This window comes from Arvicanthis niloticus, chromosome 2 (genome assembly GCF_011762505.2).
Source record: "Arvicanthis niloticus isolate mArvNil1 chromosome 2, mArvNil1.pat.X, whole genome shotgun sequence".
Classification (NCBI taxonomy): Eukaryota; Metazoa; Chordata; class Mammalia; order Rodentia; family Muridae; genus Arvicanthis; species Arvicanthis niloticus.
The window spans coordinates 135,758,385-135,784,000 of record NC_047659.1 but is presented as its reverse complement, the minus strand read 5'-3'; the positions used below and the strand labels follow the sequence as shown (position 1 = coordinate 135,784,000).

Here is a 25,616-nt window from a genome sequence, read left to right as displayed (position 1 = left end):
CCTGGCAGGCCACTCTTCTGTTTCTTCATGGTTTCCCTGTCTGCAGCAGGTGTCTGGTAATGGGATGTTCTGTTAAATGAGATGCCTCATGAGGACACTCAGAGCGTGGTTGATGTTTACTCTGAGAGCCCTGGAAGCTCTCGATGGCCCTGTGAACACAGGCAGAGTTGTTGTCAACATCAGCACCACCATCATCAGCATCACCGTCCACAACATTAGTATCACCATCACCATTATCACCACCACCACCACCACCACCACCACCACCACCACCACCACCACCACCGGTTCGAGTCACACCATCATCCATGTAGCCCTGCTGAGTGGAGCAGAGTAGCTTATTGTCCCCGAGCGGAGTGGGTGGAGGGCTGAAGGAGAAGTTCCATGAGATGTGTAGGTGTGGGCCATTTCCCACGCTGAATGGGTGGGTGGTTGAAGGGTGGGCACAGCTGGACCTCACTCCCTAAAGACCCCATTGAGTCCTTGGCTGGTGGCTTTCTGTGTAAGGGACTGACGACAGTCCAGACCAGACAGCATGAAACAGGGGGGACTTAGTATCCCTGAAGCCAGAACGTGAGCTGCAGGTGCAGTTGATCTGGGGGTGCTGGGTGGCTCTGGTGGCAGTATTAGGTACCTTATCTGGAGGAAGGGTAGAAGCAGGTGATGAAAAGTGGGGTGGCTTCTGTCACAGCCAGGCTGGGGCTTCTGGGACGTAGGAGTTTTTTGGGTCCAGACCCTGGGGTAGCAGCTGAGATTCCAAAGGACACTTGATGGTGGCTTTTATGATGTTTCTCTGGGTGAACTTGCGTCACAGCCTGACATGTATCCTGTGCCTTGAAGAAAGCTCTCTGGGCTCAGGTGTTGGGTTCTTGGCTCCCAGAAACTTTCCCACGACGACTCAGATACAGAGATTGATTGACAGTTCTGGTTGGGTTCTTCCCCTTTGGTGCCAGCTTCAGGTGTGTCTGCCATCAAGCCTGTGGAGGTCTTCGAGGGGCACCCTCTCCCCCGGGCACACAAAAGAAAGCCCACGGTTTCTACTCTTCTTTGCTTGGATTAAAAAAAATGACATCACTAATTTTTGAAAACAAAGAAAATAAACCCCAGCCGTATTTCCTGTCCCCAGCATCTGGTGGCCACTTGTCATCTGTGTTTGGGGGGAAAAGATGTGTTTTGATCCTTCTTCAACATTGGACTGTGGAAATGTAGAAATGTACCATTAGGTGATGATGCCCTTGCCGGGTCTTTCGCATTTTAAAAATATTTTGCAAGTAGCTCTCCTCAGGAGCCTCTTCAGGTCTTCCCTAGATTCTGGATCTGCCTGTAAGATTCCTTATAATTACAAATTTTACAATTTGTTTTCCTTTGAGGTAGAGTCTCTAGCCCCGGCTGACTTCGAGCTTGCCCTATGAATGGACCTTGAACACCTGACATTTCTGCTGTTTCTGCTTGCTTTAGGCAGGCACCCTTTTCACTGATGCAAATCCTCAGCCCCATCCCCTTTATAAGAAGGTTAGTTTTTCTCTGTTTGTCTCTGTTTTTTGAGACAGTGTTTCTCTGTGTAGCCCGGGGTGGCTTGAAACTTTCTCTGTAGACCAGGCTGGCTTCAAACTCCCAGATCCACCCGACTCTGCCTCTCAAATGCAGGGTTTAAAGGAGTGCTCGCCCATGTCCCCCGCTCCCCTGCCCCCCACCCCCAGTCTGTTTTTTTTTTTTTTTTTTTTTTTTTTTTTTGTATAAATCTGCAATCTGGAGCAGCAGGAAGAGGAAGTGGCTAGAAGGGGCAAGGCCTGTGGGCCGCAGTGATGGCCGCCGGCTGCCCTTGGGCACCTTTTCAGTACTTTCCTTGGATCCCCTTTGCATCTCCTGCTTTGTTTTCAGGCTTTTTTCATGTGTGTATGTGTGTGCACAAGCATGAGTGTGCACATACACATGTATGTGTATGCACGCAGAGGCCAGAGGGTGAAATCGGTGTCTTTTTTTTTTTTTTTTTTAGGTGTTTTCATTTTATGTTTTGGAGACAGGGTTTTCTCCCTCAACCCCAAGCTTACCAGTTCAGTCAGGCTGGCTGACCAGGGAGCTCCAGGGATCCTCCAGTTTCTGCTGTCCCAGGCTGAGATGACAGATGTGTACCGTATACACCATGTTTGTCTTTTCAACACGGTCTTAGGATCTGAACTCAGGTCCTGATGCTTGCATGGCACTTCACCTGAACTATGAGCTATCTCCCAGCATGAACACCTTCTCTTTTGAAAAAGAAAAATTGTGTGTGTGTGTGTGTGAGTGTGTGTTTGTGTGTGTGTCTATGTGTGTGTGTGTACACAGGCATGTGCATGTCAGAAAATGTTGCAGGACTCAGTTCTCTCCTTCCATTTCTGTGGGATGGGGTTCAGGTGGGATTGTCAGCATTGGCAGCAAGCGCCTTTACCTGTTGAGCCATCTCACCGGCCCTTCCGAAACTTAGGAAATAAAAACCATTACAAAGCGTGGACCAAAATCCCTGGACACACAGAACTGGTTTTCACTGGATTGGCAGACTGATAATAAAGTTCTGAATAGCAGTGGGTGGGGCTTAGGAGCCGATAGGAACGGGGGGGGGGGGGGGGGGGGGTGTGTCTGTCTCCAGGGTGAACGGGAAGGGAGAATGTGCTCAGACTCCTTAAGTGGTGGCACTGCCATCCGTCACCATGGTGAGGAAGGAGGCCATGGGAACGGCCTTCTGCCAGCCCTGTGCAGCTTTTCCTGGGCATTTCTGGACCCCAGTGAGGCCTCAAAGGCCATATGCATCCAGTACTCAGTTAACTGCTGAGGCCTAAGAAGTCTCTGTGGGAGAGGGGTTAGGAAGGGTCAGGGTCAGTGGCCTGCTTTTCTGCCCCCTCACCTGTTTATCTCCCTGCCCCATCTTCCTCTTCTCCCCTCCCTCATACCTCTCTCCCTTCCTCCCCAGCCCCACCTCTCTGCCATCATTTGTCACACTTTGGGCCCCAGGTACTGAGGGCCTTGTAGGAGGAACCTGCTTCCAGGGTCCTTAGAGTAGAGTTTTGAGTGGCCATTGCTCATTGGCCCTTACAAAGGGCCCAGTCTCTGACCCTGCCACCTCTAGTGTGGCCCCACATTTGTCACACTTTGGGCCCCAGGTACTGAGGGCCTTGTAGGAGGAACCTGCTTCCAGGGTCCTTAGAGTTGAGTTTTGAGTGGCCATTGCTCATTGGCCCTTACAAAGGGCCCAGTCTCTGACCCTGCCACCTCTAGTGTGGCCCCAGGCCCCTCCCACAGGGAATTTTTTGCAAGCCTCTGTTCCTGGGTCTCACCTGGTCCCTCCCTGCTGCCCCTTCCTCTGCTTGGAGCAGCCCTGTCCCCAGGGCCCCTGAGTCTCAGCTGCTGCAGCTCTCACCACCTGCCCTCTCCGGCCTCTATCCTCGGAAAGCCTCATCTTTCCTGTTCTTAACCCTTGACTGACTCCTGCCTTCTCTGCTGATGTATCAGATTTAAAACGTCCGAGGATGGGCTGGGGAGATGGCACACGGGTCAAAGTACTTGCTGTGCAAGTGTGAGGACCTTCGTTCAAAGCCCAAGGACCCAATGCCAGATGCAAGGGTGTTTGTAATTGCAGCACTCCCACTGGGGGATGGGAGGCAGAAGCAGGAGAATCTCTAGAATTGGGGGTTGGGGGGGCAGCAAACCTGGCATCCACAATAGTAAAACAGCAAAGAGGCCTACCTCAACTAGAGAGTGAGGACTCACACTTGAGGTTGTGTACACACACGCGCGCGCACACACACACACGCACACATGCATGAAGTTCATTGTCCACTGAGGAGAAGGAATTGGTTGTCGAGCTTGAAGATCAGCAGTAAAAGCTGAGGGAAGCCAGCCAAGGGAATGAATTCTTGGCTGAAGGGAGGGAGCCTCAGAAGTCTGAGCCAAATGACCTGGCCTGTGCTCCCTGAAGGACCGGGTGATGGTGGTGAGCTTGCTGGTGGAAGCCAAGCCTTGCACCACCAAGTGGGGCACCTCGAAGCCAGGTTCTTGGGCAGAGTAGACAGCAGTGCAGTTTTTATGAATGAGTCTAGTGGGGCTTTGCCTGGTATTGTCACCCCGACACAGGGATAGGGACAGGGTCAGCATGCTCCTGCCTTCAGCTGGCTGGCTGCAGGAGACCCTGGGCGAGGTGTTGATTGACAGGCAAAACAGTCATCACTTTTTAGAAGTATGAACTCCGCTGAGATGGATCTATGTATCATAACATCTAAGTGTGCACCGAATGGCTTTGCCAGTACCCTGGTGGCTGCAGGCAGGGAGCTGAGAGCCAACTCCACTCAGCCAAGGCTGGGAACGGGTGCCTGAGAAGCCAGGTAGTGAAGAGAAATGAATGCTTCATGGCACCATCCATCCACAGTCAGACACTTTGGTGGAGTCCCAGTGCCTGAGGGAAGTCAGGGCTTTGTCCTCGGGACAAGGGCTTCTAGGGAGGGAGGGCTTGAGGTCTGGGTCGACGAGGACCCAGTGAGGCCTTCACCTTGAGGAGGAATGCTGAAGGCCTGAGAGCAGCTGGTTCTCTGGCTTGTTGTCAAGGGTGTTTAGGAGATTCAGTGCTGATTAGTAGTGTCCCTTGGGGATGCATGATCTCCCTGATAAGTTTGCATGAGTGCTGGAGGCATCGTGATACACAATTGCCCTTCACAGTGCCTTGATAAGAGTTATTTCATGAAGGCCTTTTCTTTTTATCACATCCATCTGTCTGTTGTCCGTCCTTCCATCCATATGTCTGTCCATCTGTCCATCCATCCATCTCTATCTAGATGTGTGTGTGTGTCTGTCTGTCTGTCTGTCTGTCTATCCATCTCTATCTATTTAGATGTGTGTGTCTGGATGTCTATCCATCTCTACCTATCTAGATGTGTGTATGTATGTGTGTCTGTGTCTGTCTGTCTGTCTGTCTGTCTATCTGTCATCATTGGCTTGTGTGTAGGGAAGTCAGAAAGCTGTGTCCAGGGATCAAACTCAAGTTGTGGGTTTGGCAGCAAGTGTTTTCCCCCTCTGGACCATGTCACTGGCCCCTGGTGAGGGCTCTGATGGTCACCTCCTCAAGGGAGGTGCCTTTATTTTTTTCCTTGTCAAGAGCAGCAAATGCTCTTAACTGCTGAGCCATCTGTTCGTTCCTCACAACTTCTTTTGGAAGAGGTCTATAGAAGGTTGGGAAGCCAGACTCATGGGATGGAAGCATCCTCCGTTGGGGACGTCATGGCACCCGCTCTTCAGTCCCACACCACTGCTGCCCCTGGGCTCTTTCCACCCGTGTCAAGCACATACCCGATTCTGTGCTCATTTGTGGAGGACACAGGTTTGCAAAAGGCAGGGGCAGTGGCTAGTGACATCGCTTTCTTTCCGCGGTGGTATCTTCAAGGTAACCAGGCTCAGCTGGCTTCTCCAGCAAATGTGATTTTGATTCACCGAAAGCTCTTGGAATTCTGTCAGCTGGAAGGGGTGCTGGTGCAGGCAAGCGACGAGTTCTCAAGCTGGCGTTTTCGTCACCACAGTTCGTGGGCAGCCCATTCATGCGGATGTTTTCCTCAGACCTGCTGGGAAAGTGGACCGGTGCGATTTTATTGGCAGCACCTTGTAGAAACTCAATCCTCAGCTCTGCTGAAGGGATCTGTGAATTCAGCTGCCACTTGTATCCTGTGCAGAGCCATTGACTCCTACAGTGTTTTTACAGCACATCCCGTCACCCTTATTAACACAGGAACAAGCTGATAAGTTCTGGAATTTGAGGAGCCACCGGGGTAGGTATGGCTTATGTTTGATAAAGTGTGGGCAGTTTTCACAGTGCCATCCAGGGCTTTTACAGAGCCCCAGCTGGTGCCTGTGAGGTGGACTCCGTGGTGAGTGCCAGGAATTGTCTTTCCAGTCACATGCCTGCTCCAGACAGCTCACTGAGGATTGAGTTTGTCACTCTGGAGGAAGGTCTGAGTCAGCCAGAGCCTTTGCTCCAGAGGGTGGCTGAGCTCCCGGAGTTTCTTTTATTCTTGGATGAAGGGTGTTTTTCAAAGTGAGGCAGCGTGGGAAGGGATGGACCGGTCCATGGAAGAACAACATGGCAGCCATGTTACAACAGCCCAGAACATACTAACGGGCTTGATTCATCTCTCCCTGTCTCCTTTTCTCCCCTCTCCCTCTCTCTGCCTTATTTTGAGACAGGGTCTTGGGTAGGTCCTGTGATGGCCTCAGACCTGCCTTTTAGCCAGTCTTCCGCATCCCTTCCTCCCTGGCCTGCTCCTCCCTGCACAGGTAACTCCTTCCATGCCCTTGCTCACAGCAGGGATTTGGAGTCACCCTGGCTGCTTTCTCCCCAGCATCGGCCACACATCCACTGGACCCCTCTCTTGCCCAGACACCTCCACCTTTGCGCCTTCCCTAGACCGTGTTTAACAAGAATGCATTGGCCTTGTGTGGTGTTCTGTGCCTTTGCCACTCCCCGCCCCCACGGGCCCTCTGCTGCTTTTTGCCCTGACCCCAGGGCTCTTGGGCTTGCTCAGGGTTTCTCCTCTCCTTTCCTTTCTGTGTTTGTTAGGCACACCTTGAGCTTTCCCTGCTCTAGTGCGGTACCAGCTCATCCCCAAGGTACTTAGCAACCAAGGTCAAGGCGACCTGTGTGCTTGAGGTTTCCTGGATGCCCCTGCATAGAGGGCCCCTTGTACTCCCTTCATCTTCCCTTAAAGAAGTATCTCTGTATTTAGAAAAGCTCAGAGTGAGGTATTCTAAACAGATTTAACATTTAGAATTTGCAAATAGTGAAGATGGCTTTTTTGGGGTTAAAGTGTGTGTGTGCACAGGTGCGTGCACGTGTGCCTGTGTACACACGTTACATCACATGTGTGAAGTTACTTCCCACAGCAGACCACGTACAGAGCAACTCTGTCCTCCACAGACCTTCTGTGGCCTCTGAGGAGCCACGCCCTTGGGTCTGTTGCCACCCCCACAGCCACTCACTCATCTATTTCCTGTGGCCCATAGTTTTGTCTTTTCTAGAATATATGTGCTTCACTGTAGACACCGTTGTGGGGACATAAAGGAGCCTGCTCCCTGCACACAGGGGACTCACATGCTTTCCGGGTCTCAGCAGGAAGCCCTTGGGGTTCAGCTGGGGTCTCAGTGTGTCAAGTGTGTTCCTTTTAGAGACTACACCATTCCATGGTTCAACATTCATCCGGGGATACAGAGTTTCTCCATCATTGGCTGACCTGCACATCCACTGTTAAGTGTGTGCGCGTGGCTTGCATGTGAACACGAATTCTATCCAGAATAAACACCAGGAGTGGTGTTGTTGGGCTGTGTGGACTCTGTGTTCAGCAGCATGTGAAGCTGCAGGCGACTTTGCAAAGGTGCTGGGTCACTTAAATTTCCCACCCGCAGGATCTGAGAGATTGGTGGCTCACGTCCTTGACCACACTGGGTATTGTCGATTTGCCTTCTGAGCCACTCTGGCAGACATGTAGAAGTACCAGGCTGTGGTTTTCCTCAGCCTCTCCCCCACGGATGGTGTTGAGTTGCCTTTCGTGTGCCTGCCTTTCATGCACATGTCTTCTTTGCACAGCCTTGTGTGTTCAAGGTTGACTTTTTATGAGTTTCATGTTTTTGCTTATGTAGTAGAACCCTGCTATGCACAGCTATCATCGTCTTGAGAGCAGAGTATCTGGGGCTGGTGAGCTGGCTCAGCGGGCAGAGGTGCTTGTCTCTAAGCCTCGTGACTTTAGCTCAAGCCCCCAACTTCTGCAAGTTGTCCCCTGACCTCCACAGGTGCACCATTGCAGGCATGCTCCTTCCAAATAAAACTATTCAGTAAGATAAAAAAAGTTACATTAGCTGTGACTCCCCTGCATGCAGCCATCATGAGATCAGAGAGGGTCGTCAGATTCTAGCTGGGGTTCCCTCCCCCGCTTCTCCTGCATGTGATCTCGGGGTGCTACAATGCATAGAGATGAGACAGTGTTGGGATGGGGACTCCTGTGGTCCAGTTTCTGCGAGTTGCCATCAATGTGTATCCCGTGCCTGCTCAGGGGTCACCCGTGCTCTTGGAGGGAACCCTGATAAAGTCATTGGTTCACCAAGCTGGGCTTGGGAAGGGAGGGGTTTCTTGAGTCTGTGTCTGCCTATCTGGAGCGATAGACATTTCTGTGTGAATCCCCAGGAGGAGTCACATGAGAAACTAGTTTAAAGGTTGGTTTGCTTGGTTCTGTTGTTGGGTTAGGGTTATAGTCTGGACACACGCTTCATGACAGAATGTCATTTATGCATATTCCCCCAAGCCCTGGCTTGTTTGTCCATTGTCTTACTGGGCCTTTTGCAGAATTGAACATATTTTCTGTGCTCATTTAGCGCTTGTCTTCCTCTGTGCTTCTGAGCGTCACTCATAAGCGATGTTGATGTCACTTTACTTAACCTCAAGCCACAAAGATAATTTGCCCTTTGTTTTCTCCCTCAAGTTTCGTAGTGTTGAAATTTGCATTTAAACATGTGATTGTGTGTGTGTGTAGTATGTGTGTAGTGTATGTATTGTGTGCTGTGTGTATGTGTGTGGTGTGTATATGTGTATAATGTGTGTATGTATTGTGTGCCTTGTGTATGTGTGTAGTGTGTGTGCGGCATGCATACACATATGTGCTGTGCGTTACATGTATGTGTACACATCTGTGCACTGTATGTTACATGTATGTGTATACATGTGTGCTGTATAAACATGTATGTGAGAACATGCCTGCCTGTGTGTTACCTATCGAGGCTAGAGGTCAACTTTGACTATCTTAGTTTATGTCTAGGGTGATAGGTGTGTGCTCCCAGGCCCGGCTTTTTACCTGAGCGCTGTGGATCTGAACTTGGGTCCTCACGCTTGTGTAAGAATTGTTTTACTCACTGAGTTACGCCCCTCGCCTGCGTGATCCGTCTAGAGTTTTGTTTTGTGTGAAGCGTGTCTTTGCAGGGGGCTCATTACTCTGTACTTTGTGTTGTTTGCTGGGGTACTGTTGGCTGAAGATTGCCTTTCTCTGTTGGCTTCCCTTTGCGTCGGTTGCTTTAACTGCATCCTGCTCTCGTGAGAGGCCGCTTGCACGGCTGCTCATGTTCACAGACCCACGCCCTTCCCCTCGCACCGGGCGCCGGCATAATTATTATGACTTTGCAGTCATTCTGAAGATTGGGTCGTGGGAGTCCCAATGTTCTTTCTCAAAACCATTTCAGCTTTTCTAATTTCTTTGCCTTCTTCTCTTAGGCATTTTTATAACATCAACCAGCAAGGGGGTTGTAGTTGGTAAATCCTCTGAAGAAGCTGCATGTTTGATTTCTCCAATGAAAGCCCAGCTGCCTGTCTGCACTTTTGCCCGGTGATGGATTAGAGATTGGTGGCTGCCCTTTCAGATCAGTGTCTGCTGTCCCTGCTGGTCCTCTTTCTTGTCCTTAGCCTGGCGAGCATCTTTTTATCTATACATGGCTTCTAGAGGCATTGGTGTCTAAGTCTTGGGACTCTTGGGTGCCTGGCTGTGGGGTCTGGAATGCAGATAGCTAAGAGGAAGAAAAAGGGGGAAGGGGAAGATGATGGGAGCTAACAATGTCAGACAGGACTCATTAGTGGCTTTGTGTAGTCCTTGGAAGATGACTTCTCTGAGAGCACTAAAGTTACCATGTCTATAGTTTGGAAGATATGTGGTATGAGAGTCCAGTCTGAGGCATTTTTCAGTCTGTTGGTGGAGACAGGGACCCTGTCAGCAAATGCTTGCACAAGATCGATTTGGCTGCTAGTATGCTTGGAAGAGGTCTGAGCAAGGGGACACTGGCAGCTCCCATCCTTGTCCTCTTCCTCTTCTTCCTCTTGGCTGTCTGCATTCCAGACCCCACAGCCAGAGTTACTCAAAGGATCTCGGGACTTAGCTGGTACCACTGGATGTTGTTGTTGGGATGTGTGTGTGTGTGTGTGTGTGTGTGTGTGTGTGTAAGATCAGAGTTACTCAAAGGATCTCAGGACTTAGCTGGTACCACTGGATGTTGTTGTTGTTGTTGTTTGTGTGTGTGTGTGTGTGTGTGTGTGTGTGTGTGTGTGTAAGACCAGAGTTACTCAAAGGATCTCAGGACTTAGCTGGTACCACTGGAAGTTGTTGGGGGGTGGGGTGGGGGGATGAAATGAGCTCTGGACTCTCAGAATCCACAGCCTGTGCTTGCCAGTGTTATTTTTATATACTACTAGGGATATTACACATGTCTCTGTGTTGGAGGCATTGGTCTCCATTCCAGAGAGGAGGCTGGGGGATTAGAGATGTCAGGTGGATCATGCAGGCCTATGGTGCGCAGCTCTGAGATGAGGCAGGTCTCGTGCTCTGTGCCTTGCAGTTCAGAGCCCGCTAGGCTTGTAAGGCCCCTGTGGGTCATTTTGCCTTAGAGTTGAGTCTGTGAACCCCTTCCCTTGCCCTCCAAAAAGCCACATGTGGCCTCTGGGGCCCCAGCTGCAGATGCCATGGACTCCAGCTGTCATCCCATCACACTGTTGCTAGGCAGGTGTCTGGTTGCCAGGTGCCACCTCCTTGGACCTCTTGACTGTCAGAAAGCCTGTATGGGCTGCTGTGGAGTAGAGCCCACATGGGGCCCACATGGCTCTCTTAGTAGATGCTGTGGTCAGGGAAGCTTTTGGGTGGTGGAGTCTGAGCAGCCCTGAGCTTGGGGTCTAAATGACCCAGCTCCAGCACCCCTCATTAGACACCCTGACCCCAGGCTAAACAGGTCTCAAGTCTTCATTTTCGTGGATGGAGACAGCAAAGTCTGGTGATGTGAGAGAGGGAGGGCTACGTCCCTGGTTACTGCCAGGGGACCAGTGGCGCTGCCCCAGGTGGGAGTGTGCTTTGCCTTGTACACTGAGGGCTCTGGGGAGGCCTGGGGCCGTCTTTTCTTTCTGGGGTCCCTTTCCGTGGCACTTGGTGTATAGTCCTCCTTTCTTAAGGCTGTTTGGGCTGCTTAGACTAGACTTCTCTTTCCTTCCCACATGGTCAGGCGTCTGCTCATCCCTCAACTGCATTTCTGATGCCCTCTGCTGCCCCTTGCTTCTGCTTTCCAGACTTGCTCATGCACGGAGCAGGTGCTTGCCACAGAGCCCCTGCACCCGCTCTCTAACTGCTGGGCCTGGGCTCCCCCCTGCTGCCCTGGGGTTTCTTCCCTTCTTTGGTCTCCTTGTCTGAGGTCCTTCCTGGCCATAGCACTGGATGCCTCCCCTCCCACTTCCGCTCTTGTCTCTCTTTCGCTGTGTACCGGTCCATAGAGTGGAGGTTTTATATCTTGCTCAAATTCTGTCCCCAGGGCTGAGACCACAGTGCCACACTCTTGGGTAGTTGTAGGAGGTGCATACTTGCCTTGAGTCCTAGTCTGATATCAGGGAAAATGCCAGCAGGGCAGCCTGGACTGGGACCTATGCTGGCCTGGTGTGTTAGCCGTTGGCGAAACCACTCCTGGCTCGCTAGTTTTCCACGTGAAGCTGGCATGGGAAGAGGTGACACTGGCTGAAACACCCTTTGTCTTGGGCAGGAGCTAAGGCAGAGAGCTAGCAGCTCAGGGTCCCTTAGCATAAAAGAGACAGCTCTGGGATTCGAACCTAGTTCTGTACTGTGCAGAGCTATGAACCCTGGAAGCCACCTGCCCTTATTTGTGGGCCTCATTCATAGTGCACAGAGCATGGGGAATGGCCCAGTGGGGAAGGCAGAGGACACCCCCAAATAGCAGCTATCACCTTGCCCCTCCACTATGTACCCAACCTACCTCTTGGTGTCTTGGCGTCAGCTGCCAGCTGGCTCTTCCACACAGCCTGCCTTGAAGGTACCTGCTGGGTCCCCTTGCTCAGACCTCGTCCAAGCATGCTTGCAGCCAAATCGATCTTGTGCGTTTGCTGACAGGGGGCCTGTCTCCACCACCAGACTGAAAATGCCTCAGATTGGACTTTGATACCACACACCCTCCAAACCACAGCCTGTCCTGTTCTTGTAAAAGTGACTCTGGCCTAACCATGTTGGAGGCCAGAAGCCAGCCTTCATCTTCCTCTCCTATTTAGTAAACCACAGGGACTCTGCCTTCCGAATACTAGAATCCATTTTTTCAGTCTACTATTGCCTCCCGCTTCCATTCAGTCTCTCCTCCACACTCAGCCTGGTCCCTCACCTGCCTAGAACTCTCGGTGACTCCCACCGTACCCAGAGGAGAATTAGAGACCCTTGGTTGGCCCCCAGGGTGTTGCACACTGGGCTTCTGCTGGTCTCTGGATTCATTTCCTCCTCTCCCTGTTGTTCTTCCTCCTGTGATTCAGCCTCTCTGTACACGAGTGGGTTGCTGCCGCCTCGGTGACTTCGCACGTGCAGCTTGTTTTGTGTCAAGAACAGTTTCCCTAGATTCCCACAGCCGATCTTCAGCTTCTTTTAGCTATCAGCTTGGACGTTCTTGGTTTTGTTTCTTCTTGTTCCTGCCTAGCCACATCATGCCTATGGAGGAGTTAGCCGGTGCAAGAAGCCCTGTGATATGAGGGGTTAGCCTGTGCAGAAGCCCTGTAATGCATGCCTGCCAGGTTATATTTCTGGGTGTGCTCACATAGGGTGGGGAGAGAGAGAGAGACGGGGGGGGGGGTGGGCTTCAGAGGTGTTGGTAGCCATTGTTGGAGGGAAGCAAGCAACACACATTAGCAGTGTCTTTGTTCTGCGGGGTTTGTGTCATGCAAGGCTGTCACAGAGGAGCCTGGTTATACCCACTAACTGTAAAGCAGATGTTTGTGGATATGTGTGGTGAGTGGGAGACATATTATAACCAGAGGGTCTCACTCTGCAGAGTCCCCATCTTGCCTTCACCTCTCTGGCACCCCAACCTTTTCCTTGTTTGCTTCAGGCTTTAAGAGTAGACAGATCTATCTATCTATCTATCTATCTATCTATCTATCTATCTATCTTCCATCCATCTGTCTGTCCTTCCATTCATTCATCTATCCACCCATTAATTTGTCCACCTATCCATATACCCACTCAGCCATCCATCCATCCATCCATCCATCCATCCATCCATCCAATCTTTCCATCCATCCATTCTTCTACCCATCCTATCCCACCCACCCACCCATCAACTCATCGAAATATATTATGCCAAGCGCTAACTGCCAATTGTCAATCGAAATGTGAATGGGGAGAGAGTGAGCCTGGGCCTTCCTGTGGCTCCTGAAGGGCTGGGCTGGGGCAGCGACCCATCACTGATCAAGGGCAGCTGTGGCAGTGCGTTAAGCATGTGTGCAGGATGTGGAAGCCGAGGAAGCCATCCCTGGCCAGAGCTGTAGTAGGAGAAGTGGGTGACCTACTAAGGAGACTAGGGGTGCTGAAGGCCTTGGAGGAACAGCTGGGCCTGCGGCCTTGAGGAAAGAATGGTGCTGTGCACTGCGCATCTCCGTGGGTGAGCGCTAAGAGTGGGTTCCTTGGCCTTGCTGGCCACTGTTTTTTACTTATTTATTTATTTATTTATTTGAGACAGGCTTTTTTCTTGGATAACCTAAACTGTCCTGAAACTCGCTCTGTAGACCAGGCTGGACTCAGAACTCAGAGATCTGCCTGCCTCCTGAGCGCAGGGATTAAAGGCACACATCACTCTATTTCAAGGTCATTTTCTTCATCCCATAGCTTGGGAGCTCACAGTCAGTGGCTTCCCTGGCCCAAGGCTGGTGGTCTCCCCGAGAGCCCCATGCTGTGTACAATCTCTGAGCCCCTTGATCTTCCCTGAAAGGTGGCCTTCTCTTTGCCTGGTTGAGGAAGGTAAGGCTGGTATAGACCCTGGGAACAAAGAACCTGTAACAGAGCCTAGGGGAATGACTTTTATGCCACTACCATCAGGAGCCAGGGGTGGGAAGTGAGTGACAGTTGGGACCAAGATTAGGCCAGAGTGGATGCTGCAGAAGGTCACTCTCTGGATGTTGGATAGCCCAGAGGTTAGAGCTCAGCTAAGTCCACTTGGCAGGATGCTTCAGCCGATGGAAACCTCAGTCTTCTTTTCTGTACAGTGGGGTGAGGCTGGCAGACTGAAACAATGTCAGGCAGCTGCTGGCAGCTTTGCTCACACCCTGAACTGCAGCAGAGCAATCCTGTCAGTCTGTTTCTGCTGCCTCCGAATCCCTTCCCCAGGGTCACAGCTGCTGTAGTAAAAAGCAAACAGGGAAACCTCCAGCCGCGTGGGCGCCACCCCCCTCCTGTCCTGTTTGGAGCCACTCTGTTGTCATCCTCTGTCTTGAGCACTGTTTCCTGGTTCTCAACAGTCCCCTGTAGATAAAGTCAGACTGGACTAAAGCCTGCCCAGGGACAATTGTTTGGGGAGATGGGGAAAAAAAAGCTAACCCTTGGACCTGGGTGTGGGGGGCTCCCAGAGCAATTGTCTCAGATGTCAAGTGTCAGCGCCATTGAGAGCAGCAATTCCATTGTCCCAAAGTGCAGAAGGAGTGGGACCCAAGAGGCTACCCGCCCCGCCCTGGGCTCTGGGGCCCTGGAATGGCTGGCTCTGCTTTGTCCTCGCATTCCGGCAGGAAATGCCACCTAAATCAGGCCTGTTCCCAGACATTACTGGTGTGTGACTGTGACACTTTTGCTCCTAGCCACCTGCCACTTGGGCTTCTATGGCATGTGGGAGTCTCTCAGGGTGCTTTTGTCTGTTCTGTCTCTCTAGGCAGCGAGCATTGGTTTTGTTTTTGACAGCATGTCACTATATTCTGCATGTAATAGTCCCCTGGACTCAAGAGAAGTGTGGTACTCGTGGGTTTGAGCAGTCAGAGTTTGGTCGTGACTACTTCTGCCAGATGCAGGGATATTTCGTCACTGGAAAAGAAGTCACGGGAGCCATTCTGTGTCCCTATTTCCCAAAGGAGGGAGCTGAGACAGAGAGAGGGGATTGTTTCTTGTTCCCATTCTTCAGAGAAGGGAGGCAAGGCCCAGAAAGGCTGCTGGGACACATAGCAGGCTGGGGGACAGCTAGTACTTGAATCTCAGATGTCCATTCTAGTGGCAGCTTGGTCTGCAGGCTGTGGCTGACCCTAGGCAGATGCCTAGGCAATATCTGGAGGCAGATCTGGTTGTCTGACTAGAGAGAGGAAGTCAGGGAAGCTACCAGATGGAAGCTACCATAGCGGAGATCTGTCCACCTGCATATCATGCCCCACACGTGGGTTCCACCATGTCTGTTTAGAAACTTCAGGTGATCACATGTCAAGGACCCGTGGTGGAGAACCCCAGTCTTAATCTAACTGCGGTGACCCCATTGTTCACAGGCAAAAGAAACTGAAGGGCTCAAAGGAAAAGGGAGGAGCTGGGGTCTGAGTAGGCGGGACTCCAGAGTAGGTTATAGATCTAGGAGATAACCATGAGGAGACTCAGCGAGAAAAGGTCTGATCTCCATTAGTGATGTCTGTCCTGATGTGTGGGTTTCTGTTAGCTGTGCCTTTGTGTAGGAGAGGGTCTCACACTCATGTCTACACCACAGTCAGGCAAGGGGAGGCAGCAGTGAACATGTCACATGGGAAAACTAAGGATGCTTGCCCTGAGGGAAGGTGGTAGCTGCACAGACTCCAGCTACTCAAAGCCCATGTGCCCATTATCCAAAAAGAAGCGAGGGTTGGGGCTTTCATTCAAACTTAGGCACAACTTAGCCTTCTGCAGGCTCAACTAAAGAGAGTGTGAGAGTTGCCTAGGATGGCTGGGTACCCACTGAGTGGGCCTTGGCAGGGGAGGGGTGAGCGGGGCTCTGCCAAGAGAGGTTGCTTCCCCTCTGCGGCCTCCCCTCCCCCATTGTTGCGTGGCTCACAGCAGGTTGTAGCAACTTGGGTTTTGCTCCAAGTTCCTCTTTGGTGGGTCCCAGGGTGGGTGTCCCTCATCAGGGTCTGGAAGGGAGATGGGGTAAAGGGTATGGGGTTAGATGATCATCTGGTGGGCTTGACATTTGTACTGAGGAGGGCTTCACCCTAGGATCTGGCACTCCACAACACCCTAAATGGGCAAACCGATAAAATGATAGGCAAACACAAGTAGCGTCCCTGGGTATAACTGCCCACCAGCACAGCTGAGAAGGAAGTGGAGGGGCGGGTGTTTCAGACAGGATGGGCTAGTATAACCTAGGGCCTCTGCCCCAGAATGCCCTTTCCCCCAGATACTTGAAAGCTCTGTATCTGTTCATGGTGCCTGCTCAAACACCAGCCCCTCAGACAGCCTGTCTCTCATCTGAGCAACTGTTGGCTCCCACAGCCAGCCCACTGGTTCCAGGAAGCCTTGGTAGTGAGCGGGTCACCTTTACTAAAAAGACAGTGTTGAGTCAGAGGTGCTGGGTGCTTCCCAAGGTCGGGGGTGGAGACAGTCTGCTCGGCATGGGTAGGGGGTGCAGGGTGTGGCAGGTGGCTTTGTTGTTGATGACTGGCCAGACTGTCCTCTGTCACTGCAGGAGACTCAGGGAGATATAGGTATCTAAGTTCAGGCTGGAAAACACAGACTTCAAAAGGTACCACTAATCCAGGCTGGTCATCACTGCTATTTGAGAGGCTGAGGCAGGAGAATTGCAAGTTCTAAGCCTGTGTGGCCTATGGAGTGAGTTCAAGGCTAGCCTAGACGACGTGATGAAACCTTGCTGTATCAGTTACTTAACTGTTGCTATGGCAGCAGACCTTGATAACAGAAACCATAAGGAAGGGAAGGTTTACTCTGGATCACAATTCTAGGGTACAGTCAGTCATAGAGAAGGCATGGTGGCAGAGACACGAGGCACCCACTCATGTTGCATCTGTTATCAGGACACTTGGAGAGGAACACTGCTCTCAGCATGCTTTCTTCTCTGTATGCAGTCTGAGACCCCAGCCCGTGGAATGGCGCCTGCCCCTCACATGCAGGATGGGTCTTCCCACCTCACTCTCATCTAACACAATCCCTTACTGGGCGTGCTTAGTGACTTTTCTCCTGAAGTGACTCTAGATCTTGTCAAGTTGACAGTGATTGTACAGTCGCCATTACATTGCCACAAGACGAGAACTGAAGGGAGAGCCAGGGAAGCAGTTCAGTGGTCGAACGCTGGTCTAGCGTGTTGAGGTCCTGGACTCAGCCTCTAGCACTGCAAACAAGCCTAAGCCCACACAAGTACAAACTTGGGATGGGAGGCCTGTGGCCATGCTGGTGGTGTGATCACGCTGGTGTCTGGCTCTTTAATGGTGGCTGACAGATGCCCGAAGGTTTTTCCGGAAGCGCGGTGCCTGGAGTCTTGGACACCCATCTCCCATCTCCCATAGACCCCTGTAATCTGCAGATGCGGGTGTGATGAGGCTAGACTGTCTCTTATTGTCTCTCCTATTTTATGTGCCTCCACTGCTCCTGCGTGTCACATGACGGCCTCTGACGTGCTCCCTGAAGCTAGAGCACTCATTCTTTCCCTGATTCATAGAGGAGGAAACTGAGACCTGGGGTGGGGGTGAGTCACTGCTCACCCCTCTTCCCCCTCACGTGTGGCAGAGCTAGACCGTTACAGCCTGCTCTACACTGCTCAGCAGTTGATCCTGGCCCTGCCAGGCCCCTTTCATGCACGTGTGAGACCCAGGTAGTTTATTGAGCCAAAACTGAGATGCGACCCATGTGCCCCCCTGTCCCTGGTCATTGCCCTGGTTAAGGGATCATCAGCGCCTCTTCTCCACATCGTTAAATGGACTTCTGTGTCATAAAATTGTCATTGCATGGCTGTCCTGTGCTGGGGTGGGGGAAGGAGGTGTCGCCATCCCATGAGTGATGAGGTAGCATGTTGTTTGTGGAAGTAAGATCTTTGTGCTACGCTTGAGGTTCCTGGTTGTCTTAACGGTCCAAATCGGGTTTGTGAGCCAGTGGTATATAGGACTGGGGTCTTTGCAGGGTTCCCTGGGTGTTTACAGAGACCTCCTCATGTCTGTCTGCGGGAGTCTGCTGGGAGCAGGCTCTGGCAGCCCCTCTGCTGTCTTACAGGGCTGGTTTATTACTGTTAAAGGCATGTTTTAGTCTGACTTTGTTGCCGGGGTGCTATTGGTCCACGATCCTCTGCTTCCTTGGACCCCTGACCAGCAGATCACAATAGGGGTTGAGTCCCATGGGCCTCTCGCTTCCTTTGTACTTGGTGTGATCTGGAGGTGCCCCCCACCATTCCCTCTCAGGTTTCACCATATGTTGAGTGAGGTCACCCCAGCTGAGGTGTGGGTGTCCTTGGGGACAGCAGTCCCTGTCCCCCAGCAGCTCAAGTTGCCATTGTCTCTCTCCAGGAATGAGTGCAGGGCTCTCTACTCTGTTCTGCAGCTCCAGGGAGAGCTGTATCCTCCCGGGGATGCGACCATGGTTCCAGACAGATGGTGTGGGTCCCCAGGCAGCTGCTGGCTGCTTTGAAAGCCAGGGCCATCTGTGGCCCACAGCTACTCACTTGAGATGCACATTTGGGCTGGGTTCTCCACATCAGGCCAGACCACCACATCCTAGCCCTGTGGCTCTAAGTGAACGTTTCACAGCTGGGCACCCTCAGTTCACCGTTCTATAAAATGGGCACACAGAAGAGGGCCTCCCTCCTGGAGCTCTAGGGTTCAGAGACATGTTGTTCTTGATGGTACACCCCTGCAATCGCAGCTGCTTAGGAGGCTGAGGCAGGAGGATCGTTTGAACCCAGGAATTTGAAGTCAACCCATGTGACAAAGAAAGACACCAGACCTGCTCTCAAAAGAAAAGCAAAAATAAATCACAACAAACCAAACTCAATAAAGCTCCCAGCTTGCTCTCTCCTTTCTCACCTCCCTCCCAGTCCTCCTTCTTGCCTGGAGTTTCCTCAGGCCACACCATGGTACAATGTAGGCAGACAGCCATGAGTGAGCCTGTGCCTGTGCCTCCCTCTAGTGAAGGGGGCAGAGGTGTGGAGCACAGGTGCTCTGTGCACAGCCTCAGGCACCAGCAGTCCTGTTGGGGGGCATGTTGCAGAATGTGCCCCTCCTGGGTGGGAGTGACAACACTCTTTATTGTGTATTCAGGGAAGACCTCTCTGAGGGTGGTCTCCCTTCCACTTGACCAGGTTGTGGATCTTAAAGGCAGGACACATGAGACAGTGAGTGCCAAGGCCCTGGGGAAGATGGGCTTGAAGGAAGCTATGAAGCTGGGGCTGAGTGGTTGGCACGGGGTGGGGGTGGGGGTGGGGGCAGAGGAATCTCATTTTTCCAGGGTCACGTGGACAGGTCAGGCTTCTGTCTGGGTTGTGATGGGTGCCTCCTCTGAGAAAGCCTCTTTCGGCCCTGCAGCTGTGACAGACATCTATCTTCCTGCTGGGTGCAGCTCTGGGGACCTTGAAGACACATGCACTGCATATCCCAATAGTCCATGGGGTCCACTGTCCCTGTTGAGATTTTTGCTTTGTGGTTTTGGGTTGTATGAGATGCTGGCTCTGTGTCCCTGGGGCTCAGTTTACCTCATCTGTAGAATGGACAAACAGAAAGGCCTCCCTTGTAATCTGAGGCATTGGTGTGTAAACCATTGAGAGCCTATGAGCCTCCTCCTCCTCAGTGTGGAGTCCTACTGCTTGAGCTTGGCTCAGTCAAGGTGTAGATTTACCTGCTGGTCATTAGTCAGGATGCTGTGTCCCTAATCTTTGTCTAGCCAATTCACCCTGGAGCAGGTTGCACACCTGAGTCAGGCAGCCTCTCTGTCCCTAAGGGGACTCACACACTAGAGCCTGGCAGATGGAGCCACTCTCCCAGAAGAACCTTGGGGACATGCTCTTGTCCTTGGTACAGTATTGGTGGTATGGCAGTCACTCGTGCTTGTGATTAGACCAGGAAGGGAGCAACAGGGGTCCCCAATAAGCATACATGACTCATTCAGAAAAGTGGCCTCATCAGGAGTAGCCACACCAGAAAGCTTGGGAGGGTGTGGAGAGACAGCTGCTTGCATTGTGGAGCAAGTCACCTTGTGGAGCCACCCGCACCTCATGCCAGGTAGGGAGGTGGCCCCTGACCTTCTAGGCAATAGGACGAGACGTGGAGGCTCCAGGAAGCAGCACTTGGTGCACAAGTGTTCAAGGTCCCCAGAGCTATGGTGGAGCAGGAAAAATAGGTGTGATTGATTGGAGATGTTTGCTACAGCCGCAGGAGGGCAGGAGATAGACCGTGGCCTTGCTATCTCTGGCAAGCTGTTTCACTGCCTCCCACTTCCCTGGAGTGTGGCCTGTCAGGTTCTTCATTTGTCTGTGGCCTAGCTCCTGCCAGCTATGGCTGACACCTGTTCCTAGTCTGCCCTGCCTGTCGAGGAGGCCTCTGGGCCCAGAGATGTCACCTGGCATTGCTTATAGGTGCATATGAGCATGGACAGGGTAGAAGCCTGCGTGGGACAGGAGAGTGTGGTGTCCTTGTGACCGGTGCCTAGTGGCACCTGCTAGGTGCTCGCTTCTGCAGCAGGTCCATCCTTTGCTGTTTTGGAGTTTTATGTTCACACAGTAACGTGGCTAACACAGGCTCATCCCTATGCATACTGCTGGAACCTCAGTCACTCGTAACTGCAGCTCAGACCAGGATATATATTGTTCCCAGTGCCCCAGGTCCCTAAGTACAGCTGCTCAGCCTGTTCCACCACTCCTGGCTCCATGGTTGGCCTTTCTAGAGCCCTCGCCTAGCTAGAGTTTGCCCAAGCTGTGTAGTGATGAACCAACCATTTCCTGCATCCTTGCCATATGTCATAATTGCTGTTATTATTGGGATGAGGGAGGGGGCTGGATGGATGCTGAGGGACTGGGTGGTCCAGCAGTGCACAGGGCCCTGGGGAGCCACAGGGAGCATCTTAGGATGGTGTCTTGTTTCAGGGAAGTCCCTAAGATGTGAACTGCAGTCATCGTAAGTGTTCCGCTGCCAGCAGGCCTTGGGCAGAGTCACTTAGAGGGTCCCTCAGCAGCCCCACCAGTGTAGAAGATCAGCACCGCCTGCAGGGTGGCGGCTGTGGGGCTGCTGTGCCTGTGCCCAGAACCCCTGCTGGCACATTCTTTCCAGGTCACGAGCTGTTCTTGGTGCCCATTGCTCGTCATGTTGGCTTGTGTGCACATCCTCTGTGGGTGGCCTGAGCCTCCCATTGTCCCAGCACAATAGCAGTAGTCCAGCTCGTGTGAAGAAACCAGGACAGGAAGCTCCATCTAGGTCAGCCCAGTGGTACTCAAGCTTCCTGCCCGCCCGCCTGGGCGCCTGGGCTGGGCGGGGCTATTTTTGTCTGCCTGTCTGGGTGGCTGGAGACGGGCACCCCAGGCCTAGCTGCTGCATTCTCTAGGAAACTTTGCCCCCAACCATTCCTTCTGTGTCCTTTCAAAAAGCAAGTTCAACTGTTCTGGGGCCTTCGTTTGCCTTCCGAGCGTCTACCATGGACGAGGCTCTGCTCTTGGCCATTAGGGTCTAACTGTGAGAAGAGATGTGAAGTCCCTGCTTGCAGACTTACTGTCACTTTATCCCGTTACATCGACAACACACACACACACACACACACACACACACACACACCAACATACACGCGCATGCACGCATACCAACACACACATACACACACCTGCACACCAGCACACACATACACACTGATACTAACACACACAAATGTGCACACACACATGCACACACACTGATACACACAGATACATACACATGCTAACACAGACACACACACTGATATATACCACACACACAGATATATACACATATATGTACACCACACACATAAATACCCATACACTCACACATATACACACTGATACACACACACATATACACTGATACATGCGCGCGCACACACACCCACCGACAAACACATAGTGATACACATAGGCACACATTGATACACAGCACACATACACAGATATACACACACACACTCACATACCGACAAACACACTGATACATTCACATGCATACACACTGACACACACATTCAAACACACTCTGATCCCCATATTTGGGGAGAATAAAGATTCAGAGAAGCTGGTTCGCTTTCCTGAGGTCACACAGCAGGATAAAGGAAGAGCTGTGGTTTAAACCAATACCCCGTGGTTGCCAAACCTGACCTCTGTAGAGATTAAGATTCCTAGTCTCACTCCCATTTTATTGTAGCTGGTTTGACTCTTAAGTGTATGTTGTTTGAGCTCATTTTTAAAAAATAATTCAAATGGGAGGTAATGACCTCAGGGGCCAGGAAGGGCTTCATGGAAGAGGTGAGTAGTGCTTTAAAGCCTGGTAAACAAGATGGAGCTGGCTCAGGGCAGAGTCGAAGGGGAAACATGTCAGCAGGAAGAGCATATGCAAAGGTCCTGGGGCAGGCTTGGGAGTGTGGCTCCAGTGTGGGAGGAGGGAGTGCCATGGAAGATCTGGACTTTAAAACAAACGAAAACAAGGGCATTAGATGCTTTTCTTCTTGCTGAGGCACAAGACTTGACCGGTGTAACTTCAGACATGACGGGTTTGCTTCGGTTCATGGCTCAAGGGTGCACCCATCCATGGCGTGTGTGTGTGTGTGTTTATGTGTGTGTGTTTGTATGTGTTTGTGTGTGTTTGTGTGTGTTTATGTGTGTTTATGTGTGTTTACATGTGTGTGTTTGTGTGTGTGTTTATGTGTGTGTTTACATGTGTGTTTGTGTGTGTTTATGTGTGTTTGTGTGTGTTTACATGTGTGTGTTTGAGTGTGTGTTTATGTGTGTGTTTGTGTGTGTTTATGTGTGTGTTTATGTGTGTGTTTGTATGTGTGTTTATGTGTGTGTTTACATGTGTGTTTGTGTGTGTGTTTATGTGTGTGTTTTTGTGTGTGTTTATGTGTGTGTGTTTATGTGTGTTTGTGTGTGTGTGCATGTTTGTGGCATGGCAGGAGGAGTCTATGCAGCCTATGGGGGGGGGGCTGGGGCTGGGGACGGGGACATGAGAGGAGTGTGAGGACCAGTCACTCTGCACCTGATATGAGGAAGCAGAGAGAGATGACACTGGTGCTGCTGGCTTTCTGCTTGTTACTCAGTCTGGCACTGCCCATGGATGGTGTCGCTCACACTCAGCCACTGGTGTGAATGTGGCTCCTTGGTGATTTTATTTAGGTCAAGATTATTTTTTTTTTTAAATCAAATTTTATTTACATTGGTGTTGCTTCCAGTATATGTCTGTGTGAGGGTGTCAGATCCCCTAGAACTGGAGTTACAGACTGTGAACTGCTGTGGGGGTGCTAGGATTTGAACCCGGGCCCTCTAGAAGAACAACCAGTGCTTTTAACCACTGAACCATCTCTTTAAGTCGAGATCTTAAGCTTCATAGTAGGAATCAGGGAGAATTAAGCTGAGCACTGACTGGTCTGGTCTGAGCATCTTAAGGAATCTTAAGGGGTAAAGAAGCTGAACTCCGAGGAGGCAGAGGTGTCATTGACCAGGCAGGCTGGGACTCTGAGAGACCATGGGGAGCTAGGACTGAGAACATGGTTGGGGTGCATGTGGGCCTGGTGGATGGGGTTTCTTGATGCCCGCACTCCCTGGGTGCCAGGTGGACAAGTAAACCAGGCTCACCAGTAAAGTAATAGCATTTAAAGTCCATCACTACCCATGGTCACCTGGGGGCTTGTAGGTGGAGATACGGGAGCTTGACTGTATGCACCAGCCTATGCTGCTGCATGAAGGCCCTGTTTATTTGGGGACACTGTGGGTGTCAGTCCAGGTGACAGAAAGGATCTGATAGCAGACTTGAAGGGCCATCCACCCCTCTGCCACCTGCTTCTGCCTCCCCTGCAATAGTACACTCCCTGCTGTCTCCCTGAGACATCTTCTTAAGACAAGCATGGTAGGATGGGACACACTCTGAATTAACCCAAGGCAGGGAGACCCCACTCACGTCCGCCTCAGTCCCCTTGGGTCCTTGCTGTAACCACATGCGAGACAGGTTGATAATTGATTGGTCCCCTGGGCTGGGACAACCCCATGGACTCATTTTCTCAAAGTGACCACTGCCCAGCTAACCTAAGCCAGAAGTCTCTGTGGGAGACTGGCCTCAGTTTCCCTTAGGTGCTGGCTTAGGTCCTTCTCTTTCCCTCCATGTCCTTTGCATCCGTAGCCACCTCTGCCTGCTCTGCCTGCTCTGCCTCACCCAAGCTCCCAGCCACCATCACTTCTCCTCAGTACATTGCACTTTCTCCACTCTTACACTGGACCCCTGACATCTACTCTCTCCTAATAACAGGGTCTCTTTCTAGCACTCTAAAGGACGCATCTATAATCCCAGCCTCAGGGATGTGGAGGCAGGACTGAGTTTTAGGCCGGCCAGAATATCAGGAAGGATGGAAGGGAGGGAGGAAGGAGAAGTGAATTAGGAGACATGTGAATACACCTGATTTTGGTTTTTCTCAAAAAGGAGGGGTGGTCTCGAGATGCAGCCCAGTGATAGGATGGCCATCTAGCACGCACAAGGGTCTGGGATTTCACCCCAGCACCCCACAAAACCTATCATTCCATCTGGTGCATTGGCTGGCCATCTTCTCACCTGGCCCCATGTTCAAGAAGGGGACAGGCAAGTGTCCCTGCACCTGTGTGAGAGCTCTTGGCTTGGAGGGCCCCGTGTGCTGCTCTTCTAATATGTGAAGAGACGGTGCGAACAGTTGTGCACCACGTGCACACACGTGTGCACACGAACGCACTGTGTGTGCGGCCGTCTGTGGTACCAAGAGCTGAGGCTCCCATGGGGGACAGTGTGGGCTTCAGTGGGTAGGGCTGGGGTATAGAAGAGATGAGTCATATTCTTGACATTTTATGGATTTTTCTTTTGAGTCATATAAATGTCATAAAGCTTAAAAGGAAAACACCAGGGAAAGGTGGTTCTTGTTGCCTGGTTTGGCAGGTATTTGGGTGAGGAAGTAAGTCTGAGTGTGTCTCTTTGGGCTGTACATTCCTGGGGGGCTGGGGTTCCACATTGTTAGCACCATGCAGGGTCAGGCATTGTAGATATTCAGTAAGCCTTTGTCTGAGCAAGCAGTTAGGGGCGGAAAAGCCCAGGAAAGTAGCCTATCAGCAGGGGAGCTTTTAAGTCTTTGCCTCTGTATCTGGACTGTGCAACTGCTCAGGTCCTGGCCAGCATTTGAACCCATGCCCCGCTGGCAGGGGCATCTGGGACGGGAGATGTGGCCACTCATCTCTGCTTGCTTCTGTTTCCGTAGGCCTTCCTACAGCGGATCCGGCAGAATGTGGCTGACTCTGTGGAGAAGGGTCTCACAGAAGAGAATGTCAAGGTGAGGACTCCTGCTGCTGCTGCTGCTGCTTCTAGGGGCTCTGAACTCTCTCCACAGCACTGCCTGCCTCTGGTCCCCAGCCGGCTCTCAGCAGCCCTGGCACTGCCTGCTTCCACCGGGAGGGAGGAAGGGAGGCTGGGCCCCGGCCCTATTCTCTAGTTCAGACTCAGTGTGGCCATTCTTCCTTCTCTCTTCCTCCTGCCCAGCTTGGTGCCTCTGTCCTGGGAGCCTGCTGTCTCCTGCTGCCCTCCTACTCCCGCAGTGGGCATGGGCTATCGAGACAGGCCCACAAGTCATCGGGCCAGCTTCATTCTGGTTGTGGCGCTGGGGAGT

At 51.8% G+C, this 25,616-nt stretch overlaps 1 protein-coding gene across 1 annotated transcript in view; it reads left to right on the top strand.

Annotated features, from left to right (window-relative positions):
* The window catches only part of Prex1 (phosphatidylinositol-3,4,5-trisphosphate dependent Rac exchange factor 1), a 148,625-nt gene that overhangs the window by 39,820 nt on the left and 83,189 nt on the right, over positions 1–25,616 (top strand). The window contains exon 2 of the mRNA XM_034495589.2: positions 25,212–25,283. Coding sequence (XP_034351480.1) covers positions 25,212–25,283 — 72 coding nt within the window. The remainder of the gene's footprint in view (positions 1–25,211; positions 25,284–25,616) is intronic.